Source organism: Pseudorasbora parva, chromosome 16, assembly GCF_024679245.1.
Source record: "Pseudorasbora parva isolate DD20220531a chromosome 16, ASM2467924v1, whole genome shotgun sequence".
NCBI classification, from domain to species: Eukaryota; Metazoa; Chordata; class Actinopteri; order Cypriniformes; family Gobionidae; genus Pseudorasbora; species Pseudorasbora parva.
Window position 1 is genome coordinate 39578341 of NC_090187.1, and position 26063 is coordinate 39604403.

Sequence of the window (26063 nt, forward strand, 5' to 3'; positions counted from 1 at the left end):
GTTTTACGTAGGTGTTAGGTCAATGCTTTAATTTGGTAAATCCCTCATCAGAATGTTTGATACAGTCACATTGTCTTGTTTGAGCATCAGCGGCTTCGTAATATGCCTAAGTAGCAGATGAACTGAACATGATTTCTGATATGCAGGATAAAGAGTCTTTGAGAGCATAATGTAATTGAATCTGTTCCGCCTAGTTACTCCAATTATGTGGATCGCCTTTAGCTTGCTTATCTTATTTAAGGGTTTTAATTTAATTGAGAGTTCAATGATTTTGAGAGCTTCTCAGAATATAAAGACTTCTGTTTAAGTGGAAATTCACATCATTAAACGCAGCCTTGGTCAGCATTTTTAAAACATAAAAAAATCTTACCAAACACAAATGTTTGAACGGTAGATTATGGCTTGTTGTGCCACACTGAAAAAGGCAGGAACTTTCAAATAATTTTGAGCGCAAGTTTTGATTGAATGAATGAATTCTGAATGGCTTGATCTGTCATAGACATTGAGAACCCTTTAGTTTTTCATACGAATCCCTTTTTAGAGATTACGTTTTAAAATCAGCAAAATTATTGGTGAATGCAAACCCCTGCTGTACTGCCCGTGACATGAGATTAACTCTCCATTGATGAAGAGACATTGCATCTGAAAAGCTGACAGTTGTTTAGTATGGTCCGCTGAAAATGCATGTCTCAGATGTGGAACAGAAAGCTCAGTCAGCTTTAAGACAGCCACACAACGCTCAGCCTCAGACGGTGAGCAGCTCTCCATGCCAAATTTGTAAGTGTGTCTCTCTGAATGCCAACAGCTGCAGGGCTCCCAGCTTGACTGCCCATGTGCAGACACATTTAAGAGGTGTGACTTGTTTCCTGTGCCTCTTATCTCTGGATCAGGACTAACTCTTACTTCATTGTTTGTGGGTTAACTGGTTTCTAGCGTCTGCTTCTTGACTTGGTTTGAAGCCCACAGGATGTACTTTTTCTGCCTTGAGATTACCTAGCCTTTTTTTCCACCAGGCTGTCGAGAGCAGACAAGCAGCTGCTCTGGGACCAGAGGTACTATTGTCGGGACTATGAATACAGTCTGCCCAAAATCTTGGCCAGTGCACCCAGCTGGGACTGGGGCAGTATGGGTGAGATCCACTCGCTTCTGCACCACTGGCCCTCTCTGTCACCTGTTTCGGCCCTGGAGCTCCTTGAATCAAAGTATGTATCTGTCTGACTCTCTTTTCAATTTATTGTGCACTTTCCCTCTTTTTCTTTATTGTGCAAGCTCATTTTAAGCATATGACACATTTAATATGTCACTTTTGTCATATGATCTAGTTTGATAATTTTTGACCTCTTTATTGGTCTTAAACTTGCTTTATGACTGTTCTATTATGGAGGGGGAGCTGAGCATGTAGTTAATGTTATGCCTGGCTGTGCTTGTTATATTCAGGTTTGCTGACACAGAGGTGAGAAAAGTGGCTGTGAGCTGGATCGAGAGCAGCAGTGATGATGAACTGGCTGACTATCTCCCTCAGCTGGTGCAGGTGTGCACACACACACGCACACACGTTTGTTTTTGTGACATATGGGGACATTCCATAGGTGTAATGGTTTTTATACTGTACAAACAGTACTTTCTATCCCCTTACACTGCCCCTACCCCTAAACCTACCCATCACAGGAAACATTCAGCATTTTTAATTTCTAAAAAAAACCTCATCCTGTATGATTTACAAGCATTTTGAAAAGTAAGGACATGGCCAATGTCCTCATAAGTCACCCTCTCCTTGTAATACCTGTCATACCTATGTCATTATACACATTTGTGTCCTCATATGTCACCACAACATGCCCACTTATGCATGTCATTTTTTTCCTCTAAAAACCACTCATCATAGTGCTGTCTGATGCTTTTGTTTGGTTATATTCTTGTAAATAACCAAATTCTTGAATATTGTGCTGACATATTCTTGTAAAAGATTTACAAGATTACTGCATAATTCAATAGAGAATACTAATAACACTTTATTTTAAAGTGTCCTTGAAATGCAAACCCTAATCCTACGCTATCCCTATAGTAAATACATCTAGTTAAATAATATTACTCATTACTTAAATGTATAATTACTCTGTAACAGCAGGGATACATTAAAATAAAGGGTAACAGTTTATTTTACGGTGTCATTGTTACAGTGTTATTATATATTTAAGTTAATTTATAATTTACTGTTATAATTATGGTAAGAACATGTAAAAAGGACACAGGTGTTACCAAATGAAGTATAACCAACCAGAGTACTTAAGGAAATAATATGCAATAACGTGTTCGAAAACATTATATTCAATTCGCACTTAAGTATGTTTTTTTTTTTTTACAGTTGAATGAAAATGCATTATAGTTGAAATTTATATTAAATGCAGTTATTTTTAACTTGAGAGTGCTTTGACACACTTAAGTAGAAATTAAGTACATCTTTGTTATTTACTGTTATGTTATTGTGCTGACAAGAATATACTTTCATGTAAAATATACTTTTAAGGGATAGTTCAGTAAAAATTAAAATTAGCCCATGTTTTACTCCCCTCAAGCCATCCTAGCGGTGTATGACATTCTTCTTTCAGACGAATACAATAGGAGTTATATTTAAAAATGTCCTGGCTCTTCCAAGCATTCTAATGGGAGTGAATGGCAGCCCAAAATTATAAAAGTCATAGTGAATCGATGGGTTTGTGTAAGAAAAATATCCATATTCAACATGTTATGAAGTAAAATGTATAGGTTCGGGTGGATAACGTTGACAATAACGTTGGATGTAACAAGCATTTTCAACTGCAAGAGGCGCTACACATTCTTTTGTAAAAATTAAGCTCATTTCTAACAAAGGTTGATCAGTAAGTAAGATTTGGTTTCACTGATTTCTTTTTCTGTTTGCAGGCAGTGAAGTTCGAATGTCACCTCAACAATGCCTTGGTGATATTTCTGCTGTCTCGGGCTCTAGGAAATGTCAACATTGCCCATTATCTATACTGGTAAAATTCTGTTTGAAAGGAATAATGTACGCTTAAGGGCTTTCAATTGATTAAAATATTAATCAGTATTAACTCTTTCCCCGCCATTGACAAGATTTTTCATTATTTATGAGACCACTCATCCCTGCCATTGACAGAATTTTCCGGCAATCCATATTACATACTGAAGCTTTAGTTTCACATTTAAAAAAAATAAATTTTCAGTTCCTTTGGGGATCAAGTTTTGAAGTCTGAACCATCCAAAAATGAAAACTGTCATAATTCACTCACCCTCATGTTGTTCCAAACACAAAACACTTTCATAATACAAATTAAGATATTTTTTATAGTCTGTTTTTTGTAAAAAAAAAAAATTGTAACCTTTTTTTTCTCTATGGAAATTCCATGAAACTAAAACTTCCACACTGCAAAAAGTATAAAAAGAGATTGTAGATATAATCCATATTAATCAATCTGTTCAATACAGGGATTTATTCAAGTATAGACTAAAATCGCTTAATTCATCTGAATTATTTACAATGTCTTTTCTTACTTTGTGATGTGTGAAAGTTATTGATGGACAAAACAATGAGAGGATATTAAAAATAGCTTTGTGTTTCCAATATGAAAGAAAGTCTCACTGATCTTTAGTGTAGAAAGTGTGATTCCTCATTATATGACCCCTTTAAGCATATGATCCTTTGTTGATATTTAAATTTATAGCGTTCTGTGAAACGTAAGTGAACTGTAGGCTTAGATAACATCATCTGGGGTCTGTTTGGCTTTAGGCTGCTGAGGGATGCCGTGCAGGACCCAGCGTTTGGTCAGCGTTATGACCGTATCCTCGGTGTGCTGCTGTGTCTGTGTGGGGCTGGACTGAGGGCGGAGCTTGAGAAGCAGACCAGGCTTGTGCAGCTGCTGGGTGCTCTGGCTGAAAAAGTGCGGCAGGCGAGCAGCTCCACCCGTCAGGTAAGCCATGGCTGTCATAGGAGCCCTCCACATAATATTTTTAGCATTTTTAACCTGTATAAAATGCATCCCAAAAAGAATGCAACATCCTTTGTATTATACTTACTGAATTTATTTCGATTCCTTGCACATACATTACATTCTCCATAGATGTGACTGCACTACTGTTCAAAGTTTTGGGGACAGAAAGAGTCTTCACCAAGGCTGCATTTTTTTGATAATAAATACAGGGAAAAACGTAATTATAATTTAAAATAAGTTCTCTATTTTAGATGTTTTAAAATGTAATGTATTTCTGTAAAGTCATATGATGAAGTATATATGAAATCATTCTAATATACTGATTTGGTGCACTAGAAACATTTTGTATTATTATAAATGCTGAAAAAAGGTTGCTTAATATTTTTGTATAAACTGTGATAAAAAAAAATTCACGATTAATTCATTAGTAACCTATTGATGAATAGAAAACGCATGCATTTTTTGCAAAAATGCGACTTCACTGTCAATTTTTAATCAATTTGATGCGTCCTTGCTGGCTAAAAGTATTAATTCAAATTTTGAAACATTAGTGGTGGATGTTAGCCTAGAAATCTAGACGCACCTAGCGGCAGCAAATTTAATCTGCCCGCAAGTGTCGTCTAGGAACTCTCAATACCCTTGAGCTGTATTCCCCTCAATCTGGACGGGCCAATCACATCATGTATAGAGTCGGCGGGCGGGGCCATAATGACGACGGCCGAGTTGCGTTTGCGTGCTTCTAGTAAACACAGAAACTGGCGAACGGCGGCGGTCTTTCGAATCAGCTTTGACCGCGACTCTGGAAGACTTGGAGTTAAGCTTTTCTCTGAGAAAAGAACAAAGAACGGCACTGAAGTCATTCTTAAAAAGGGAAGATGTGTTCTGAGTTTTGCTGACCGGATAAGGTGAATGTTTAATCTGTCAGCGAGCTCTGCTTCACCTTCGTTGCTCTGGTTGGTTGTAGCGCTATCCTATCGCGTGCAGAGGGAGTTTGAAAGACAACCGTTTATCCGCCCCTCGGATTGAGCCCTGTCTATGGTGAGTTTCCAGACCAAACATCTTGATGTGGGTCTGGCTTGTCAGGCTAGGTGGATGTCTGTGCCAGCAGCAGAATCTTGTGCTCCTTTATTTTAGTTGCAGATTTATTTTCTTATTATCCATAGAAACAAACAAGATTCTAGATTGTTTACCTAGTTCCAAAATCTAATTTAATAACACTCTTCAAAACATGAAATGGCTAAATAACTATACCAGGAATGTCTTGTTTTGTTTTGGGGTTTGAACAAAAGCCTGTTTGACTTTTAGTCCTAACAAAACACTTCATGAGGGGAAAAAAGTATTTTTCTCATAAGTAAAATGGCTTGTGACAGAATATTGGATCATTGGATGATTGTATTTGGATGAACTCTTGATCCCAGCCCCAACCCACCCCCCATCCAGCCAATATTGAAATTGTCTTATATTGTCTGATTTACTATATAGAATAAATATATTCCGTATAGTATATTCCACCTATATGTGCGTGTTGAGCATTTATTTTGAAAAATGTACACCATTCAAGGGGATCAGTGAGATCAGGTACTGATATGTCTGGCACACATTCGTGTTTAAATTTCAATCTAAATGTGTTCAGGGGGGTTCAGATCTGGGTTTTGCACAGGCCAGTCAAGTTCTAATCAGTGACTAAATATTTTTTTATGGGTCTTGCTTTGCTCTGGAGTATTGTCGTGTTGAAACGGAAAAGGGTCCTGCCCAAAACGTTGCCACAAAGAGGGAAACGTGCAATTCTCAAGAGCGTCATTGTATGCTGCAGCATTAAGATTAGTCTTCGCTGGAATTAAAGGGCCTTGCCAAACCGTTAATTAGAAGGGGGTGTCCACATACCTTTGGTCCAATAATTCCTCATCTTATATCTCCCATGTGAACAAGTGGTTTACATACAGATGGAAAGCTTGTAATACTGCTCATTTTATGTTTTTATTTTTTGTCTGTCTTTGCTCAATAGAGTGCTAAAACCCATAAAAGAGAGAACATTTTTGTGCGTACTTTGTCCCAAAGTCAATGTTTTTTTTTTAATGAATGAAATCAGGTCTGTGGTTAACACAAGCTCAAAAAACATCAGTAATTCTCCACTCGTGATATATTTTAAGCTTTTACGCTGGCTAAATGGCACTACAGAGATTGTTGAAACAGGAAAACTCATCTACTCACTTGTTTTACAGCCTCATTGTGTTTTATACAGCACTCATGCAAACTATTCTAACTCAAACTTTCCAACTTGTAGCTTTTAAATAAAGATTGAAAGAGTTATTGGAACCCTAAAGGGTTAGTTCACCCAACAGTTCTGTCATCATTTACTCGCCCTAATGTTGTTCCAAACCCATAAGACTTTCATTCATCTTCTGGACACAAATTAAGATGTTTTTATTTTATTTTTTTATGTAATCTTGAGAGATTTGTGTCCCTCCATTGACCACTACGTAACTGACAAATTTAATAATTCCAAAAAAAATGCAAATGAATTAAGCGGTTTAGTCCAAATTTTCTAAAGAGACTCGTTACTTTATATGATGAACAGATTGAATTTAGGCATTTATTCACATATAAACACCGCTCAAGTATGTACACTTGACTTGCGAGTACCAATGAGGTTCATTCTGGTTACGCATCACGTTTGAGCTTCCTCAAGAACCAATGAGGTTCATTCTTGTGTTACGCAGCACATTTGAGCTCCGCCAAAACCTAATGAGGTTTGTTCTCATGTTTCAAAACAAGTTCAGTTGAGCTTCGGTATAAGTTCGCTGATCACTATTTCTATGTGAATAAAAGCTTTAATTCGATCATTTAAAGTGTTCAAGACTTCATAAAAATTGGGCTAAACCGCTTGATTAATTATAATTACGATCTCTATGAACATTTTGAAGCGTTAGAGTGGTAGTTGCATTGACTGTCAATAAAGGGACAGAAAGAATAAATCTTTGTGTTTGGAAGATGAAACCCATAAAGTTTACGGGTTTGGAACAACATGGGTGTGATAACTGAGGACCATTTTTGGGTGAACTATCCTTTTAATGGTGGTGACATTTAAACTCTTGTACCTTTTTAGTTCATAAACATTTTGTTCATTTGTGAAGATCATTTTGTTGAACAAAATGTGTAGGAATTATAAACTTTTGTTGATCACGGAGCTGTCAGAAGAATCCATAAATTTCATTTTTGAATCTCAATTGTCATTCGTAGGTGGTGCTCTTGGAGGGTCTTGAGAGGGTACAGTCTTTCTTCCAAAAGAACAGCTGTCGACTCCCTATTAGTCCCAGTCTGGTGGCAAAAGAACTCAATATCAAGGTGAGCACCTAAGTCATGACAACAAAATCGACCCTGTTGAACCTACAGTCTCAGTCTGATTAATAATGTGGATCAGCTCAGGAAGTTCTATAGACGCCTCAACAAAACACATCCAAGGAACAAATCTCTTCAGTTCTCATGTCATGCCAGGTTTTGTTCCGTTTTGCTGGGAAGCCTTCACATGTGATTCACTTCCTTATCATCCTTGCTCACTCCCCCTCTCTTCCTGTTTCAGATCTAGAGATTTGCAGAGTCAGCAAAGCCTGAACAGTGTCACTGAACTATTTCTACATCTTTTCGCCTGCTCCCATTCCAATGCAGACCCTCTTTGTTACCATGCTGAAGCAGTAAATCTAACTAAAACCCTGAGGCTGATGTTGTGCTTTTTTAACATGGTGCTGCTTTTGTTTCTTTCCCTTAAATGCAGGCCTGCTCCTTCTTCAATTCCAATGCTGTACCTCTGAAGATTGCACTGGTTAATGCAGACCCACTGGGGGACGAGATTAATGTCATGTTTAAGGTGTGTGTGTGTATAGTAAAGGGTCCTCCATAGTGAGAATGCATTGCTGCTTAGACTTGTTATAGTTTTACATTACATTAGTTTGACAGTAGTTATAGAGCAGTCAGTTTCTTTTTTTATTAATTGCAATGGTAAGATCATCTTTTGAACTCAAACTTTTAAAATGTATGATTGATGGAAACTGTTCTTGGCGTTAAAAGTGTTGACCGCAGCTATCGCACACAAAAAAAGAGTAAACCCATGTCTCAGTCATGAATGTGCCCTCTAGTGGTTGAATCAGTAGTGCAACAAAAATATTGTACCAACTGTATATATTTAACCACAACATTATAGAAACTCTTGGTTTTTAGGTATGTCCAAATAGTTTATTAGTCTTAACTGTAATTTAGGTTGGAGAAGACCTGAGGCAGGACATGTTGGCACTGCAGATGATTCGGATTATGGATCGGATCTGGCTGCAGGAGGGACTGGACCTGCGCATTGTCAACTTTAAATGCATCTCAACTGGTAAAGATAAAGGTATGTTCCATTTATATTGAGCTGTGTTCCAACTTGAATATACCAGTACACTGATCAAGCATAACATTATGACAGATGAAGTGAAACACTGATTATCTCTTCATATCAAAACAAGACAGGGTTTCTCTTCCGATCAAACAGACAAGCTAATATAACTCAAATTTTTTAAGAAGTTAATGCTGGTTCTGATAGAAAGGTGTCAGACACAGTGCATCGCAGTTTGTTGCGAATGGGGCGGCATAGCCGCAGACCAGTCAGGGTGTTCATGCTGACCCCTGTCCACTGCCGAAACAACAGCAAGTTTGAAGTGTTGACTTGGCCTCTAAATTCCCCATCTCAATCAGAGCGTCAGTGGGATGTGCTGTACAAACAAGTCTGATCCATGGAGGCCCTACCTCGCAAATTACAGGACTTAAAGGATCTGCTGCTAACATCTTTGTGCCAGATATCACAGCACACCTTCAGGGTTTAATCTAGTTTATCAGTTTATTGATCTACTGGAGTTCATTCCTCGATGGGTCAGGGCTGTTTTGGCAGCAAAAGGAGGGCCAACACAACATTAGGAATTTTCAGCATCATTACTCCAGTCTTCAGTGTCACATGATCCTTCAGAAATCATTCCAATATGAGGATTTGCTGCTCAAGACACATTTCTTATTATAAATGTTGAAAACAGTTGCACAAGAATATGCTTATATTCTTGTGGAAACTGATATATATTTTTTTAGATTCTTAGATGATGGAAAGTTCAAAAGAACAGCATTATTTAAACAACAATTATAAATGTATTTACCATCACATTTACCAAAGTATTTGTTTAAAAAGAAAAAAAAAAAAATCATGCTGACCCCAAATTTTTTAATACTAGTGTATAAATTCCCTGTAGGTACAGCAAAATGGCCTATTAAGTTGTACAGATCAGAGAGACTTTGGTGCAATAGAAACATGAAATGACTCGTTACACTATTTTACTGTCACTGTATATGCTTCTTCTGCTTATGTTTTAACTTCACATTTGTTTTTTATTTTACAGGTATGGTGGAGTTGGTACCATCTTCTGAAACGCTTAGGAAGATTCAGGTGGAGTATGGAGTGACGGGCTCCTTCAAGGACAAACCTCTTGCAGAGTGGCTTCGCAAGTATAACCCTGCAGAGGATGAGTATGAAAAGGTAAATTCAATTATTTATTTATTTTTAATTGGATAATTATCCATTGCAGCTTAAGTTGAACCAATTTCATGTGATTCTCTTATCAGGCCTCAGAGAATTTCATCTACACCTGCGCAGGATGCTGTGTGGCCACTTACATCCTAGGCATTTGTGACCGTCACAACGACAACATCATGTTGCGCTCCACCGGCCACATGTTCCACATAGACTTTGGGAAGTTCCTGGGTCACGCACAAATGATAGGGAGTTTTAAAAGGTGAATGAGGAGTTGCACTATGTAAGGCCGCACAAATTGTAGTTTTGTTTGGTTGTATTAATCGGATCATGATGCTTTTTCCTCTGCAGGGACCGTGCGCCGTTTGTCTTAACCTCTGATATGGCTTACGTCATCAATGGAGGCGAGAGACCCACGAGTCGCTTTCAGCTTTTTGTTGACCTTTGCTCACAAGCCTACAACTTGATACGCAAACACTCCAACCTCTTTCTCAACCTGCTGTCTCTGGTAATATTCAGCACTGGACTCTAAACATAACAGTCATTTGTGTGTCATCTGTAGGGTATTGTGTCAACAGGAAGGGATAGTCATTACTGGTAACTTGTTTATTGATCAGTTTTGTATTTGTGTGTTTTACACAGATGACACAATCGGGTTTACCAGAACTGACAGGAGTCCAAGATCTCAAATACGTGTGTGATGCTCTTCAGCCTCAGACTACAGATGCAGAGGCTACCATTTTCTTCACAAGGTAGAGCTCTACTAAACAACTACATTATTATTATTGATGATAATAATTAATATTATCAGCTATTTCATCCTTTTGCTCTCTTTTTGATTACATAAAGTGCTATTTTAAAGTTTGGAGGTCGTCTTCAATAGGTATACAATGCATCCATGGTCAAAAAACACTTACATTTTTTTTATAATGCACAATGGTGCATTAATTCTTTTCTCACAGTGTCTCAAACGATTCAATAAATGATTCAGTCTCTAAACCCTGCCTTTCTGAGACTACTCTGCTTTGATTGGTCAGATGGCCCAGACTGTGGTTAGTCTAGCATGCCTCTGAAACAAGACGGACATTATCATATTTGAATTTGAGCTCTGGAAGCTTCCTCTGCACTTGATACCCAATGACGATGTGTACCATATAAATTGCATTATGCAAATTTGTGACAAATCTATGTAGGTTCGAGCAGGAAATAAGGCTGGAATTACTAACTAATTTCTGGCAGTTCAGAATGGGTTCTTAGGAGACAGTAACTCCCTTTATTGTACGCTTTTATCTTTAAATCTTTTACTTTCACAAACAGCTCTATTACAAACTACATGAAAGGTAATATCTGAACAGGCATAATAGGGTCATTTTAAAATACATCTTTTTTCTTCCACCTTTTGTCCTGTAGGTTGATTGAATCCAGTCTGGGCAGTGTGGCCACAAAGTTTAATTTCTTCATCCACAATCTGGCCCAGTTGCGTTTCTCCGGCCTTCCCTCCAACGACGAGCCCATTCTCTCATTCGCTCCCCGCACATACACAATAAAGCAGGACGGCAAGATCCGGGATGCAGCCGTATTTTCATTTCAGAAGAGATACAATCCGGACAAGCACTATGTGAGTGGTTTTAAAGAGGATTAGTTATCAGTTTATTAGCCTTGATTACGTCTTTGTGTTAGTAATGAGAATCATATTTTTACCATATCAATGCATCGTAAAGTACACCTGTTTTTTTTTTCACACCTCTTTCTTTCAGACGTATGTTATACGGATCCTTAGGGAAGGTCAGAATGAGCCTCAGTTTGTCTTCCGCACTTTTGATGAGTTCCAGGAACTGCACAACAAGTTGACCATCCTTTTCCCTCTCTGGAAGCTGCCAGGGTATATGAGTTTACCTTTTGTACCGTGGTTCGTCAAATCCTGCATTTCATTGTTCCTAAGAATATTTTTCCTGTGTAAAGATTTCCTAATAAAATGGTGCTGGGGCGCACACACATCAAGGATGTGGCATCCAAGAGGAAGGTGGAATTGAGCAGCTATGTGCACAATCTGATGAGGAGCTCAACAGAGGTCACCCAGGTGGGTACAGTTTAACTTTTAAATATTATCAAATATAATTGTAGGGTTTTTGTGAGGTAAAAAAGGTCTCTATGTAAACAACTAAAATGTAAATTTATGAAAAATGGGGACATTATGCATGTTCGTAGGGTTTTTCTTGACAAAGTGACATCGCCAAACTACTAGGGATGGGTATCGTTAAGGTTTTAACGGTATTACTACTCTTATCAATAATGCTTATCGGTCCGGTACTTTAACAGTATTCTTATCGGTACTTTTTGAGATTTATATATATATATATATATATATATATATATATATATATATATATATATATATATATATATATATTCTAGTAATCAAATGTAAAATAACACTGCATAGTTGTGTAAAAATAAATAGCCTAAATTAATGCTTATTAAAGCTGAATTTAGTAATTCAAGAGCTGTGAGTGATTTGCTCTTTGCATTTGGTTGTTTAATTCGCAGTAATTCGTCAGCATGTTTATTTACACCGCTGCCTCTTTAAGACAGACGTGCAGATCTATAGGCGACTGATATAGGCAGATGCACTACATTTTCTCCTGACTATATCCATAATAACTACGTCCATTTTAGACACAAACTGTGTTGTGTTTAAGAGACTCTCCAAACCGGTCATTTTGACACAGATGTTTGTGTACATTTGATCGTTTAGACGCGAGTATGAAACCGAAAGTGTAATTTGCTCGTCTCGTTGTGGCTGTTTCAGCGCGCACCGACTTGGGAACAATCTCTTGCGGACATTTTTGTGGTTTTAATCGCTCTTTTTATTATTAAACGCGTCCCACAACCAACAGTAGCTAGACTGAATTTTACAACAATCACTGATAGTGCTGATTCTGTCATTACGTTTGAGTTTTAGGGAGAAATGGCAGTGCTGCAACAGGAATTAAGTTGCGCTAGACATAAATATTATTATTATAATCTTTGGAAGCCAAAATTTAAAATAAAATCAGACTATCACAGATCTAAAGTGTAACCAGGCTATGTTTGAATGTTTAGTTCTGTCCTCGGCTGTCGTTTGTGTCTCTCTCTCTCGCTCTCTCAGGTCACGTGTATTTTCAAAAGTACCGACAGCAGAACCGATAACGTCAGAGCTTATTGATACAACGGTCTTTCAAAATTTTGCCCGTTTAATACTGGTTTTCGGTACCCATCCCTACAAACTACTGGCATAATCCAGCCTTTTTAGTCATTTTCACAGATCTGTGTGAACGGGGATCATTTGACAACGCTGCCGTCTGTTTTTACCACATAGACAACTTTTTGAAATAAAAGAAATCTTACTGACACCAAACTTTTAAACAGTTTTTGAAGTAAATGTTTTTGTTGTATAGTGTGATCTTATCTACACCTTCTTCCACCCCATTGCGAGAGATGACAAGATCGAGGGGGTTGACGTACTCTCAAAAACTCCTGGTATGAGTGTGCATGCTTATTTTTAAAAGTTACTTTCACTTGTTTCATATATTTGGTACAGCATAATTAGTTAGTTCATGTATTGGATGTTCTTTTTGCAGACATGCCTCCGGTGAGTCCCACCACTGGCCGCGTGGAGGGTGAAGTGAAGCTGTCAGTGTCCTACCGAAACAGTACGCTCTTCATCATGGTCATGCACATTAAAGACCTGGTAAGAGTTAACAATAGCGTCCGTCTATAAAGGGATACATCTATTTGTGCATTCTGAAATCTGAAGTCCTTCTCCAAAACACAGATGTCTAATGACGGAGCAGACCCAAACCCATATGTGAAAACATACCTTCTCCCAGACCCCCACAAAACCTCCAAACGCAAAACGAAGATCGCGAGGAAGACTAGGAACCCGACGTTTAATGAAATGGTAACTTAGGCCTTCCGGTTTACGCATGCATGATTAACTCGGCTTTGTTCTAAAGCTAATAAACGACTTGCTTCTCTCTTTATTTGTAGCTGGTGTACAGCGGCTACAGTAAGGAAACCCTGAAGCAAAGGGAACTTCAACTGAGCGTGCTCAGTGCAGAGTCTCTGCGAGAGAACTGCTATTTGGGTGGCATTACCCTCAGCCTTAAGGACTTTGACCTGAGCGGAGAGACCGTCAAGTGGTACAAGCTCACCATGGTGCCCTACTTCTAGATCCAACCATCCCTCCCCACAAGTCTTCCACAAAAGGTGATGTGACTGCAGCAAGTGCCCTTACAGGACAACTCGCATTCCCCCAGCATATATATCTCTCTCTCTCTCTCTCTCTCTCTCTCTCTCTCTCTCTCTCTCTCTCTCTCTCTCTCTCTCTCTCTCTCTCTCTCTCTCTCTCTCTCTCTCTCTCTCTCTCTCTCTCTCTCTCTCTCTCTCTCTCTCTCTCTCTCTCTCTCTCTCTCTCTCTCTCTCTCTCTCTGACACTAATCAAGGTTGAGTCCTTGTTAAATACGTGTTCTGTACATTTGGAACTTAAGAGGACCAAACGGCTCACTGAAAGAAGAGTTTATATTATTATTATTATTATATATATAAAATATATAGAGAGATTGACACTTGTATTTTTAAAACTGCTTATTTTTACACTTTTCTTTTCTACATATACAAATAAGAAACATTAAAAGGCTGTACGGTTTTGACTCAGCTATCAAAACAAGCACAGCAGACTTCACTGTGCTTTTGATAACGTGCCAAATGAACTGAACAAACTCGAGACCACTTCCCTTTAGGGAACAATAACAGGGTGCCTTCACACGCTCTCCTTTCATTTTCGCTTTTCTCAGTACTTTTGTTAAAAAAATAAACCCCCTGTTTTGTAAGATAACGCACCAATGAAATTGTGTAACGAACCCTGTTTGAAAAGGGAACGGCAACTGTGGCTAAAAGCTACTGCCAGAGTTCAGCTGAATCATGATCTATGAGTTTACCAGGAGGCATTTTTAAAATGATCAAGATTGTCATCACTCACTCCGCAAATAATGACTTGATTCGCTGTTTTATGACTGTAAAAAATACATTTCGAATGGATATTAACATGGCCAGTTATTTATTGGTTATCTTTAACCTGACAGAATCAATGTTTGCTGTAATTCTCTCTCTCTCTCTCTCCTAAGAAAAATTAAATGTTTTTGAACACCGCTCTGGATGATTTATTTGTTCTGGATGTTGCTTAACCAGTAGAGGGCAGTCAAGAAACACAAAACTGTTAAATATTGTATCATTTGTATAATATATAATTATATATAATCTGTAATAAAGAAACTTCCAGTGATCACCTTTTTAAAGAAACTTGTAGAGTTATAATCCAGTTTTCCTCTTGCACATTCATAATGTAATAATTAGTTCAAAGAAATTGCATTGTGTATTCTGTATTATATTACTTATATTAAAGGAAGACAAAAGAAGATATTTTGAAAAAAAAATCTCTTGCATATTCATATTTTCATAATTTGTTATACTGTAAGTTTTATATTATAGGAAGACAATTTTGAAGAAACATTTTGGTGACCACTGCTTTTGTAATACTTGTTAACTTATTATTTATATTTAGCGTTATTTTTTATTTTAGTTTTAGTATTTCAGCTTAAAAAATTTTTTTATTAGTGTTTTATTTTTAAATTAACGATTAAAGTATTTTTTTAAATAAAGCTTTTAAAAAATAATAACACTGGTGATTTGGGCTCAAGCTGCCATTGAAGTTCACATCTTAAAGGGACAGTTCACCCTAAAAATGAAAGTCCCATCATTTACTCACCCATTCTTCTATGAAATATAAAAGATCATTTGAAAGCTTATTTTGTCTTCCAAAGAAGAGACTCATACACGGGTTTAAAACAACACTGAGGATGACTACATTATGACAAGGTAAACTTTGACCCTCACAGGCTCACACACTAATGATTTCTGCTGAGGTGTAGGTGTGATCTTTAGGGACTCTTTCGGTGTGACCCAGGTGCACTTCGTCATTGGCCGTAAAAATTCTAAAGGTCTAAATTGGTCAGACCTCAGATCTGCCAGCATTTATGTACCGGCTCTTTAAATGGGCTGTTGCTGTGAGAAAGCATCTGGAGAGGAACAGAAAAGCAGTCAGGCCAGTGCACACACATTTGCTTTGTCTCTGGGGTGAGGGCTTAATGGTGATGAAGTATGCATGAACTGACACTTGCTCCTTGACAGCTCACACACAATGTGCTAGGTGTACACTGTATTTTTAACGATAGGAAAAACTGGGAACAAATAGAAGTGCTAATAAATTCCATCTGCTTCCATTCACATGATTTTTGGACACTGTAGGTTGTAAATCCTAAAACCAATTTTATTTACATTTAAAATTATAAACATTTAGCAATTGTATAGGTTACTCTTTGTTCTTAAGGCCAGTTATTGGTGCTGAAAGGTCTTCTACAGATAAAATGAATACATTATGTAACAATTTGACATATGCATTACATTATCTTTGATCATTTTTAACAATGTTTTTAAAAACAATAGGCTACATGTTATGTATGATGCAAGAAGCAGAGCAACAAGGTTGACAATTTGCCTCAGCAATAAATAGCGCCGCAGTGAGGCTTTAGTTCAGTCATGATCTGATGTAAGTTCATTTATCTAATGAACAATTCATTATTCACATTTCAACAATACAAAAAATGGCAAGTTCAATCTTGGCCCTTCCGGAGTCTGAACGTAGCGAGTACAAAACCTTATTTTTCATCAATTTAATAATGAATTGCTTAAATACACAAGTATATAGTAAGCCTAGTGTGATGTAAGAGTAGCAATATGTACAGCAAACCTGTGGCTTCATGATATTTCACATGGGACAACAAACCATGCGTCACTGGGCTACGCCATCCAATGGGCGTGGCTTGTTGCAAAAGAAGGCGGTGTTAATGTGAGTGACACATACGCGATCAAATCAAAGGTTGCAGGCAGGAGAGATTTGTTTATAGTGCAGCGCTTTCATGAGTTTGGGCTATTTGTCGCCGGAGGTGCTGTAAACTGGACTCGGTGATCATGTGGAACTCAGCAGCTTTCGCTCGGAGTTAACGCTCACATATCTGGGAAGATGTGGTTAGCAAACTTCAAAAATCAGCCGATAAATAACAACAGAGAAACCACGCCAAGGGACGAATATCAGAATACGTGACAGGGTATTGTTTGAGGATGGAGAGGAGCGGTGCGGAGCGGACCGCGCTGCGGCGCTTCGGGGACGGCGGCATGATGCTTCTGCCCTGGACCAAACAGATCCTGACGGTGGTGTGGGAACAACTGCGACTGCTGGTCCAGGTCATCTGCTGCACTTTTATGACGGGTAATTTTGAGATTCATATATTTGCATTGTGGTGTATTGTATGCTATCAATAAGCTTGGCCATTGGATGTATGCATAATCTGATTATTATTAATAATAATAACATCGCATCGATGTAGCCTACTATTCTTATAGATGTATGTCAACGTGCAAACTGTTGATCGATTAATAAAAAATAAAAAACATTTTTCCCCCCATTAATTCATTTAGCAGTCTTATCCAAAGATACTTACAAATTATGAAATGTAGCCTATAATACTTAACGGTATTAGTTTACAAGGTGTAATTTGTTATTGCATATGTCATAAACTAATAAATTGCTCATTGTTAGTTAAATACATTATATATAGCATTTTTACAGTATTTATTTATTAATCTTTGTTAATGTTGGTTGATCTTCATATTCAATTTAGTTCGCAGTGCATAAACAATGCTAACAGATATATTTTTTTTATCTTAAAATGTTTGAATAAACGTTGAGATTAACATTATTACTTAGATGAATAAATTATGTGGAAGTATTTTTCATGTTTAGTTCATGTTAACTAATGTTATTGAATTAACTTATTGTAAAGTGTTAGCAAATAACATTAGTAAAATCAATATAGACTTTCTAAAGCAAAAGTAAAATTGCATATTTTTTATAATAATTGTATTTTTATTTTTAACTGGATTATATATATATATATATATATATATATATATATATATATATATATATATATATATATATATATATATATATAAATTAATGTAGATATATCAAAGAGCATTAGTAAAACCAATTAATAGGCCTACACTTTTTCTTAAATTGTAGATATTTTATTATAATTGTATTACTATATATATATATATATATATATATATATATATATATATATATATATATATATAGATATATATATATATATATATATATATATATATATATATAAATGCTTGTTTATTTTTATGAATAAAATGTATATTTTTATATTTTAGTTAATATTTATATATTATATAATATATTTACTTTAGTATTTTTACATTGTAATAATTATTTAAAACATTATTATTATTATTACACACACACACGCACACCAGTTTATATACTGCATATATATTTCATTTATTTCTATTGGTGTATTGAACTGAGGAAGGCCTCTGTTTATGGTTATGACCTGAAGTAAGTCCAGTAACAACTTTTTGTTTGTTTCCCAGTTTTCCAGATGTTCAGGTTTGAAGTGCATCTGAGAATCACAGACGAGACAGGGCAACACATTCAGCACATGACAAGTGGGTCAGGAGACCCTTCTGACAGTTTCCTGCTCTCATCCTTGTTCGAAAACAACAAAACCATGGTGGTCGGGGGTTCCAGTCCGCTTTCAAAATTCGGCAGGGACCCGTTCGACGTGAGCTCCCACTCCAGAGCTGTCCTGTCCAGTCTGGTCAGCGATGAACTCTGTTGCTCTTTGGTGGACGACCTCGTGTCCCACGCAACAGAGTGTCTCAACGACACCGAAGATCTCTATATTGGAGATCACTCCGTGTGGAAACACGGATATGACTGGACAGTTTTAGGAGGTTCCGAGGGGAAATGTGCAGAGAGCACCCGCACTTTTACCGCATGCGTGTCAGGGTTTTCTCCAAAGGAGTTTGTAAAGCAAAAGCCCATCGGCGATCCTGACTCGTCTGGTTCATCTGCGGAGGAAGTTCAAGCGCCGTGTCAAGTGCAGTCAGTCGGTCAGCTCTCAGACAGCGAGTTCAGCTGGGGCAGCACAGACAGCTCTTGTTTCGAAGGTGAACGAGAGGAGAGTGACAAACTCTGGGAACTTCTGACCAGCTCAACAGATCCGTATCACCCGCTGCACTTCACGGCATGTTTGTCCAGTGTGGCCACTGAAAAAAGCAAAACGCAGGTGGTCACAAAGCCTGAAAGTCCGACGTCACAATCCACAACTTCTACAGCCTCAGAATCTCCCAAACCAGGTTCTGAAGATGAAGAAGAAGAGGCCTTATGGAGATCCCTCTCTCAGAGTGATGACCCATATCACCCGTTGAATTTCAGAGCCCCGCTTCAAAGCTCACCAGCCACACCGATACCGTCCAAACACCACTCACCCAGCCACAGTAAAACGAGACGCTTCAAATCTTCAAGGCGCTCAAAGCCGCCTTTACCGGCCAGCAAAGTTCCTCGCCATTGCTGCCACAAATTACCCTTTGAGACATTATCGGTGGTGCCATGGAGAAGAAACGTTGGTCTGACAGCCGTTCAGGGCAACCAGAGGAAATGTCCCACTTTCAAGAAGGTAATTATCTGTCTTATCAAGTTTGAGTTGATCACGCAAATTTCAACAGAAAGCTGCTTGGTTTGAAAGTGACTTCTGTATGAACCGTGGCCCTGTTTACACCTGGTATTAAGATGTTTTAGTCGATCGGATCAAAAGTAGACGAGGGAGAGACATTCATGTTTTACCAGGTGTTTTAATCCATCTCTTTTGTCCCCTTTCAACCACTTCTGTCCTGAACTCGACAGGAGGGTCAATGGGTGGCTAAATGTATGGGTTTATTCAGATCTGTTGATTTAATGGATGAATTAAGCTCACGCAATTTACATATGAACGCGTCCGGAGACGACTGTAAAACATACGGAGAGCAGCAGCTTTCGTTTCTGCTCTAATATCCACAAGACAAGCCGAACACTGAGAGTGTGTGTTAGAAATCAGGAATGGTGAGAGAACATTGTGATTGGGACGTTTTTCATCTTCAAACCAAACTTAAGTCTCAAGTTCAAATTCCATCTGGCTAGCGCGCTTCCTATAATATTTCCGCATTAGGTCAGTAGGCGGTCTTTTGTGTGGTTGTTTGAACACATTCGGCCACATGAGCGTTTACACTATGAAAGCAATCTGGTTGAATACCTCTTCTGGAAATGGTCGAAAGGGAACAAGCTCAAAATGTTTTAGACCCCATTTACACTTGTATTTAGCGTCGTACACTTGTGATCCAATCGATTAAAACGCATCTTAACACCAGGTGTAAACCGTGCCTATATGTCACATCACTAAGATTATTGACAGTAGAACCTTTTTGGCTAAGTCAGTTGTAAATCATTGCTTGATAACAGCACATTGCTAATGTTTTCCAGGTGAAATTTTCTCCCGTCGTACAAGTTCACAAGATGCACAGTTGGTCCTTTGCCCTTCAAGCATCACGTAAAGGGCCGTGGGAGGAGCTGGCGAGGGACAGAGACCGATTCCGAAAGAGAATCAGTGACACTGAGAAAGCCATTGGCTACTGTTTTAGTTTGTCACACAGAGAAAAGCAGTGGGCCTATACGGACGGCGTACAGAAGAAATAACCAGCCCTTAAATAACCATCTGCAAAAAGTTGCTTTTGATTGTAATTATTGATCTTATAGTTTCCAGACTGTTATATTGACTTAAATTGACAATTATACCTCAACACACACACTGTACCTTGACCGCTACTAATGATAATCAGTTTTTGCTATGCCTTACAGACTTTTCAGCGTGACTGATCACACACATTCATTTGAACACAAATTGTAGATATATGTTGGAGTAGTAGACTAGAGCTATTTTATTTAAAGGGATAGTTCACCCAAAAATTAAAATTTTGTCACCATATACTCACCCTTGAGTCTTTCCAAACCTTTCTTTATTCTGTCTGGAAGACACACACATACACACAAAAAAATCTCCATACAATGAAAGCCAATTGGGTCAAGAGTTGTTTCGTTATATGGACAAAAAAATCTGTGTGTTTCACAGACGAATGAAGGTCATACAGGTTTGGAACGACATGAGTAAATTATGGCGATTTTCATTTTTGGGTGAACTATCCCTTGTTTATTTCATTGGTTTGAAATGGCGTGAGAATAGGCTGCTAAAGTAGTTTTTGAATGATTTATAAAGTTAATGCACCTCAATGTTTACATTAATATATATATATTATTTGGTTGGGGTCAGTAAGATTTAAAAAAAAAAGAAATTCATTCTTTTTTGCGTTAAACTAATTAACAGTGACAGCAAATACATTTGTAATGTTACAAAATATTTTTATTTCGATTAAACACATTTGATTTCTTCAAATGTATTACAGTTTCTACAAAAAAAGTGAAACAGCACAACTGTTTTCAACATTTATAATAAGAAATGTTTCATGAGCAACAAATCAGCAAATTAGAATGATTTCTGATGGATCATGTGACACTGAAGATGCTGAAAATTCAGATTTGCATCGCAGAAATAAATAGCATTTTATTACATATTCAACATACAAAACTGTTGTTTTAAATTCTAATAATATTCCATAATTTATACTATTTTTACTGTATCAAATAAATGCAGCCTTGGTGATCATAGTAAACTTAATTCAAAAACTAAAAAACAATTATACCAACCCCAAACTTGAAAATGTCATCCTACATCCTCTGTTCTTAGACAAAAACAGATACTACTGTCAGATATTTGCTAAACTTGACTTCACTGATCATTGCAACTTGTACTTGAGAATAAATAAAATGGCAGTAACTCTTTTGCTTAACAGAAACTGTTTTGTGTATTTTCTCCACTGGTTCCCTTCAGATGTTCCATCATCACGTCCTGCTGTAAAATGTACAGTGTCTTGGCTGGTTTGTTTTGGTTCATCTCACCGGTTGATTGTGTCTCAGACTGCGACTGCAGAGGTGGAGAACTCCTGTGAGAGCACCGTGTGTAAGAGAGGGTTAAAAACAAAGCGTGATGAAACTCTCTCCCTTGAGGAGAAATCAATTAGCATCTCCCCTCGACACAAACTTGCATGGTGCAAAGACAAGCAATCGTTTACGCAATCTTTCGCGCTGTGACAACAGACTGCGGGTCTAATTTAATGATGCTTTGTCCTTGAGTTAATTGGATAGCATTGCAGACACTGTTATTGATTGTGTAAAGGTGGACATATGTTATTAGGAAATTGTTTAGCACTATATTAAGAGTGACACTCTTGTTCTTTCCTCTCAGCTTGTTCAAATGTGTCGGTTTAGGAAGCAACAGATCTGACAGCGTGCAGTTTTGCTAGCGGGGATGCATGAAGGTAGTTGCATGCGGTGCTGCTATGGTGTCTTCCTCTCCTAAGGTGCCTTCACCCAGGTGACCCTGGTCTCTAAGCAACCACTATTTGGCAATGAGAGGATTGCATATGATTGCAGCAGGGGTTGATGTGTTGTGGGAGGGCGGACGGCACGGCCCCAGCCTCTATTACTCATCCTGGAGAGTCCAAAGCTTGAGAAGTGGGCTCTCTGGAGTCACAATTACAAAGCGCTGACTGTCTGATGCAATAGAGCAATCAGCAGCCACAGTGTGTGTGAGACACGCACACAAAAAAAGGTAGCACAGGTAGTCGGACACATCTCATGTTACAGGGAGAAACCTGAGATGGATCACGTTAGTCATGTTGAATTGGTACAGAATATGTCAATAATGTGAATTAAAAACATGAAGCATTACAAATGCTTATGCTTCCCTGTCTGATATGTAAAAATATTTGAATATTCAAATGAGTTGCAGCAGAGCCATTTTGTCAATGTGAATAGAGATTTAGTATCAGTTTTGTTTTGCGTGTGTGTGTTCCTGGTATTCCTTACATTATGGGAAGCAAATGTCCTCACAAGGATTGTGATACCAGTCACTTTTGACCTTATTTAATTCCATTTTGGCCCCCATTAGAAGAAAAAAAAAGCATATAAATCATACAAAATGAAGTGTTTTCTGTGATGGGTAGATTTAGGGGTAGGGCTAGTGTAAGGGGAGAGAATATACCCTTTGTACAGTACAAAAAACATTATGTCTATGGAAAGTCCCCATAAAACATGAAAACCTGTGTGTGTGTATACAAAGCTTAGCTATACTTGAGCATCAAATATCCTCACTTATATAGTGAAATATTATAACAACCGACTAGTGACTAGACATTTGGTCCTCGCTAGTTAAAAGGGCATATAAATCGTCCGAAACATGTGTGTATTTAAATCTAGTGCTTTGTATGTGTTTCTGTGATGGGTAGGTTTGGGGTTAGGCCATAGAAAATATCATTAACCTTTTAACGTGTGCCCTTATTTCTGAGAAGTTTCTGAAAATGACATACCCAAATAAAAATGTCTGCTCTTTAACCCTATGGTCTGTACAGAAAAAGGGTGTCAAAATTCTACCTTTAGGGGTAGAACAGCTTGTCGCTGGGGCAGGACCCTTAAAATTACATCTTTATACCTTTTTTACTCCTAAAAGGTGCATATTAGTACCTTTGAGTACAAATGCGTACCTTAAGGTACTACTATGAACCTTTTTGTGGTAAAAATGGCACAAAGTTGTTCTTTTAAGAGTACTGCCCCAGCGACAAGCTGTTCTACCCAGAGGTGGACAGTAACTAAGTACATTTACTTGAGTACTGTACTTAAGTACACTTTTTGAGTATCTGTACTTTACTGGTGGAGTATTTTTTTTTTCTGAAAACTTTTGACTTTTACTTTCACTACATTTGAAAGACAAATATCGTACTTTTTACTCCACTACATTTCTATCTAGGTCGAAAGTCGTTTCTGTAGCAGCTCTGAAAGTCAGTGGATGATTTTTTCCTTCTTTAAAAGTTTTGTTGTTGTTGTTTCAGACAGTCTGTCAGGAATCACTCTTATAGGGTCACATACATTTCCCCAACTTTTTTTGAACATTGATCAGTTCATAGCAAAATGGAAGAAGACGGTTCTTAGGCACAAGTGTGTGCACCCATAGCCATACTTTCAAAGTATGTTTCAGTTTTAAAAAAAAATCAAGATTAGTTTAGTTGGCATACACTTGGTGCATGTCTTATAAAATATTTAAAAAATAAACATCTGGGAGAAAGAGTGGTAAAGTTTGGAGAATATCAGATGTGTATCAGTTTATTGGATCCGTGCATTCAGCCTTAAAGTGACAGCAGCTTTGTAAAGGGCTTTGTATTATTTATACAAGTATTTAAATGAGTTTAAGTTAGTCATATGCTAGTTGTTAGATGGAGCATCACTGAATGACTTAAACCATGATGACAGTGTGCATTTATACAACAATAATAATAATTAAAAAAAAACATTTTTATGCATTGGCATAAAAAATAAAATTTACTTTTGAAAACAAATACTTCTGTACTTTTACTTGAGTAAAAATCTATTTTTACAACTTTCACTTGTAACGGAGTAATATTTGACCAGTAGTACTTTTACTCAAGTAATAGAGTTGTGTACTTTGTCCACCTCTGGTTCTACCCCACAAGTAAGAGTAAAACAAGGTAAAATATACATGTAAGTGACTTGAAAATAGATGAGACTTTAATGTTAAGGCTTGAAAATAACCTATATAAAACTGAATGTCTGATCATGATATTAAATCAATAGAAGTCTATATGTCTTCAATAATATAGGGAAATTAATGTTTCATGTGCTGTATTTTTGTGGAACGTGATGGTTCAAAAAAATAATTATATATATATATATATATATAAACGGAAAGTATTCAGACCCCCTTCAATTTTTCACTCTTACTGATCTTACTGACCCCAAACTTATATACAGTATATAGTATGACGCTTTAATGAAGAAAAGTAAATGTACTTCTATTTTATATGAAATTTGTTGTGTGTGTGCTGAGTAACTTTAATTAATTTTCATCAATTACTTCATCAATCACTGTTTTTATAATTATTTACTGCTATTTTAGTATCTTCTTCATTCTACTTCCATCCAAATATAAAACAGATTGCTGAAAGATGATATTTTTCAATGGAAATATAATAAATATCAAATATAATTGTGCTGAATAGATATAATGCATAAATTTCTTTAGAAATTCAATTTGGCAACAGCAGCTCTCTGGTTGTTCACATAGGCTGGTAAAGGAACCCATGTGCACGCATAAATAATCACAGTACAAGCCGTTGGTTTCAAAGATTATTACTGGTTATCTCTCTTTATCTGTGGCTGTGTGTATTACACGACAGTCACCACAAGAGGGCAACATGTGACATACGACAGTCACCACGAGAGAGAGAGAGAGAGAGAGAGAGAGAGAGAGATATTCTATATTTATTTATTTATTCTTCTCCATAATCTGATCTAAAATTAAAAGAACCAAAATAAAAATACAACCAGACCACATTACAGCGACCTTTTACTTTATATGGATGGATGGATGGATGCATGGATGGATGGATGGATGGAATACCCATCCCACACAAAAAGTATTCTTGACGGTTCATAACATTAAGGTTGAACCCCATGGGCTATTTTAACAATGCTATTTTAATGATACCTTTCTGGGCCTTAAAGTGTTAGTTAAATAGCGGTCTATGAAGGGGTCAGAGAAAGCTCTCAGATTTCATCAAAACAGATCTTTATTTGTGTTCCGAAGATGATTGAAATTCTGGGTGAACTAACCCTTTAATATAGCCTATACCTACATTATACATTATTTATTTACATTACATTATTAATGTACCCAGGTTATTTACATACCCTGGGTCCACAATTGATTTTATTATACTAAAATAAAAACTGAGCAGAGTCAAAATGATAAATAATTAGTTTTTTAATAAATTAATGTTAATTAATAAAATGTTATAGCTAATATACAATAGGCATATATTTAACCCCGTAAATAATATAAACATCAGTATTAATGAGAATTTGAAATAATTTAATTAATTTAATTAATGCTATCTACAGAAATTGCATTAGTTAGTAACTTTTGCATTATACTCATACGCCTCTAGATGTCACAATGCGACCATATAAAAATTGAGCACACCTTTTATGTAGCCTAGAAAGCCATATAGTGAAACAACCAGTAATAACTTAAGCAAGGAAACAACTGAACAATATATTTTTTATTGTAGGCCTACATATATAAGTAACTGTGAGAAACTCCACAGGCAGGTTACAAAGTCTGTGCAACTTTTGCATATGATAAGTATTGAATGAATGAATGAATGACATGCATATTGGTTAAATACAGTTTATAGCACAAAGCAAGTTGACTAAATCTGACTAAAAAATCTATACAAGTAGGCCTATTATTAAATATTTATTAAGAGGTTCTCATAAAGTTTCATGTCTGGCAATTTCTCTGCTAATAACTTCCTGGGGAGTAGTAATGGGA

The 26063-nt window shown here is 37.1% G+C and overlaps 2 protein-coding genes across 3 annotated transcripts in view; both read left to right on the forward strand.

Annotated features, from left to right (window-relative positions):
• pik3c2a (phosphatidylinositol-4-phosphate 3-kinase, catalytic subunit type 2 alpha) overlaps positions 1–14723 on the forward strand; it is a 42216-nt gene extending 27493 nt beyond the window's left edge. For both annotated transcript variants that reach the window (XM_067418996.1, XM_067418997.1), the window contains exons 16-33: positions 1014–1202; positions 1438–1531; positions 2923–3017; positions 3785–3965; positions 7227–7331; positions 7759–7851; positions 8241–8370; positions 9404–9540; positions 9627–9796; positions 9886–10042; positions 10177–10286; positions 10945–11152; positions 11292–11416; positions 11497–11614; positions 12972–13053; positions 13155–13264; positions 13349–13474; positions 13564–14723. In XM_067418996.1, coding sequence (XP_067275097.1) covers positions 1014–1202; positions 1438–1531; positions 2923–3017; positions 3785–3965; positions 7227–7331; positions 7759–7851; positions 8241–8370; positions 9404–9540; positions 9627–9796; positions 9886–10042; positions 10177–10286; positions 10945–11152; positions 11292–11416; positions 11497–11614; positions 12972–13053; positions 13155–13264; positions 13349–13474; positions 13564–13746 — 2413 coding nt within the window. In that variant the 3' untranslated portion in view covers positions 13747–14723. The remainder of the gene's footprint in view (positions 1–1013; positions 1203–1437; positions 1532–2922; positions 3018–3784; positions 3966–7226; positions 7332–7758; positions 7852–8240; positions 8371–9403; positions 9541–9626; positions 9797–9885; positions 10043–10176; positions 10287–10944; positions 11153–11291; positions 11417–11496; positions 11615–12971; positions 13054–13154; positions 13265–13348; positions 13475–13563) is intronic.
• A 1806-nt stretch (positions 14724–16529) lies between these two features.
• Positions 16530–21447, forward strand: ppp1r15b (protein phosphatase 1, regulatory subunit 15B). The gene is made up of 3 exons (XM_067419826.1): positions 16530–16900; positions 18100–19187; positions 20027–21447. The coding sequence occupies exons 1-3, from the start codon at positions 16753–16755 to the stop codon at positions 20237–20239; spliced, it is 1449 nt and encodes a 482-aa protein (XP_067275927.1). The 5' UTR covers positions 16530–16752; the 3' UTR covers positions 20240–21447.
• The last annotated feature ends 4616 nt before the right edge of the window (positions 21448–26063 follow it).

Bases quoted from the DNA above. Each gene is read 5' to 3' on its own strand.
- ppp1r15b (XM_067419826.1), top strand. From the start codon at position 16,753: ATGGAGAGGAGCGGTGCGGAGCGGACCGCGCTGCGGCGCTTCGGGGAC. The intron at 16,901-18,099 runs GTAATTTTGAGA...TTTGTTTCCCAG, and splicing joins CTGCTGCACTTTTATGACGG to TTTTCCAGATGTTCAGGTTT. The intron at 19,188-20,026 runs GTAATTATCTGT...AATGTTTTCCAG, and splicing joins AATGTCCCACTTTCAAGAAG to GTGAAATTTTCTCCCGTCGT.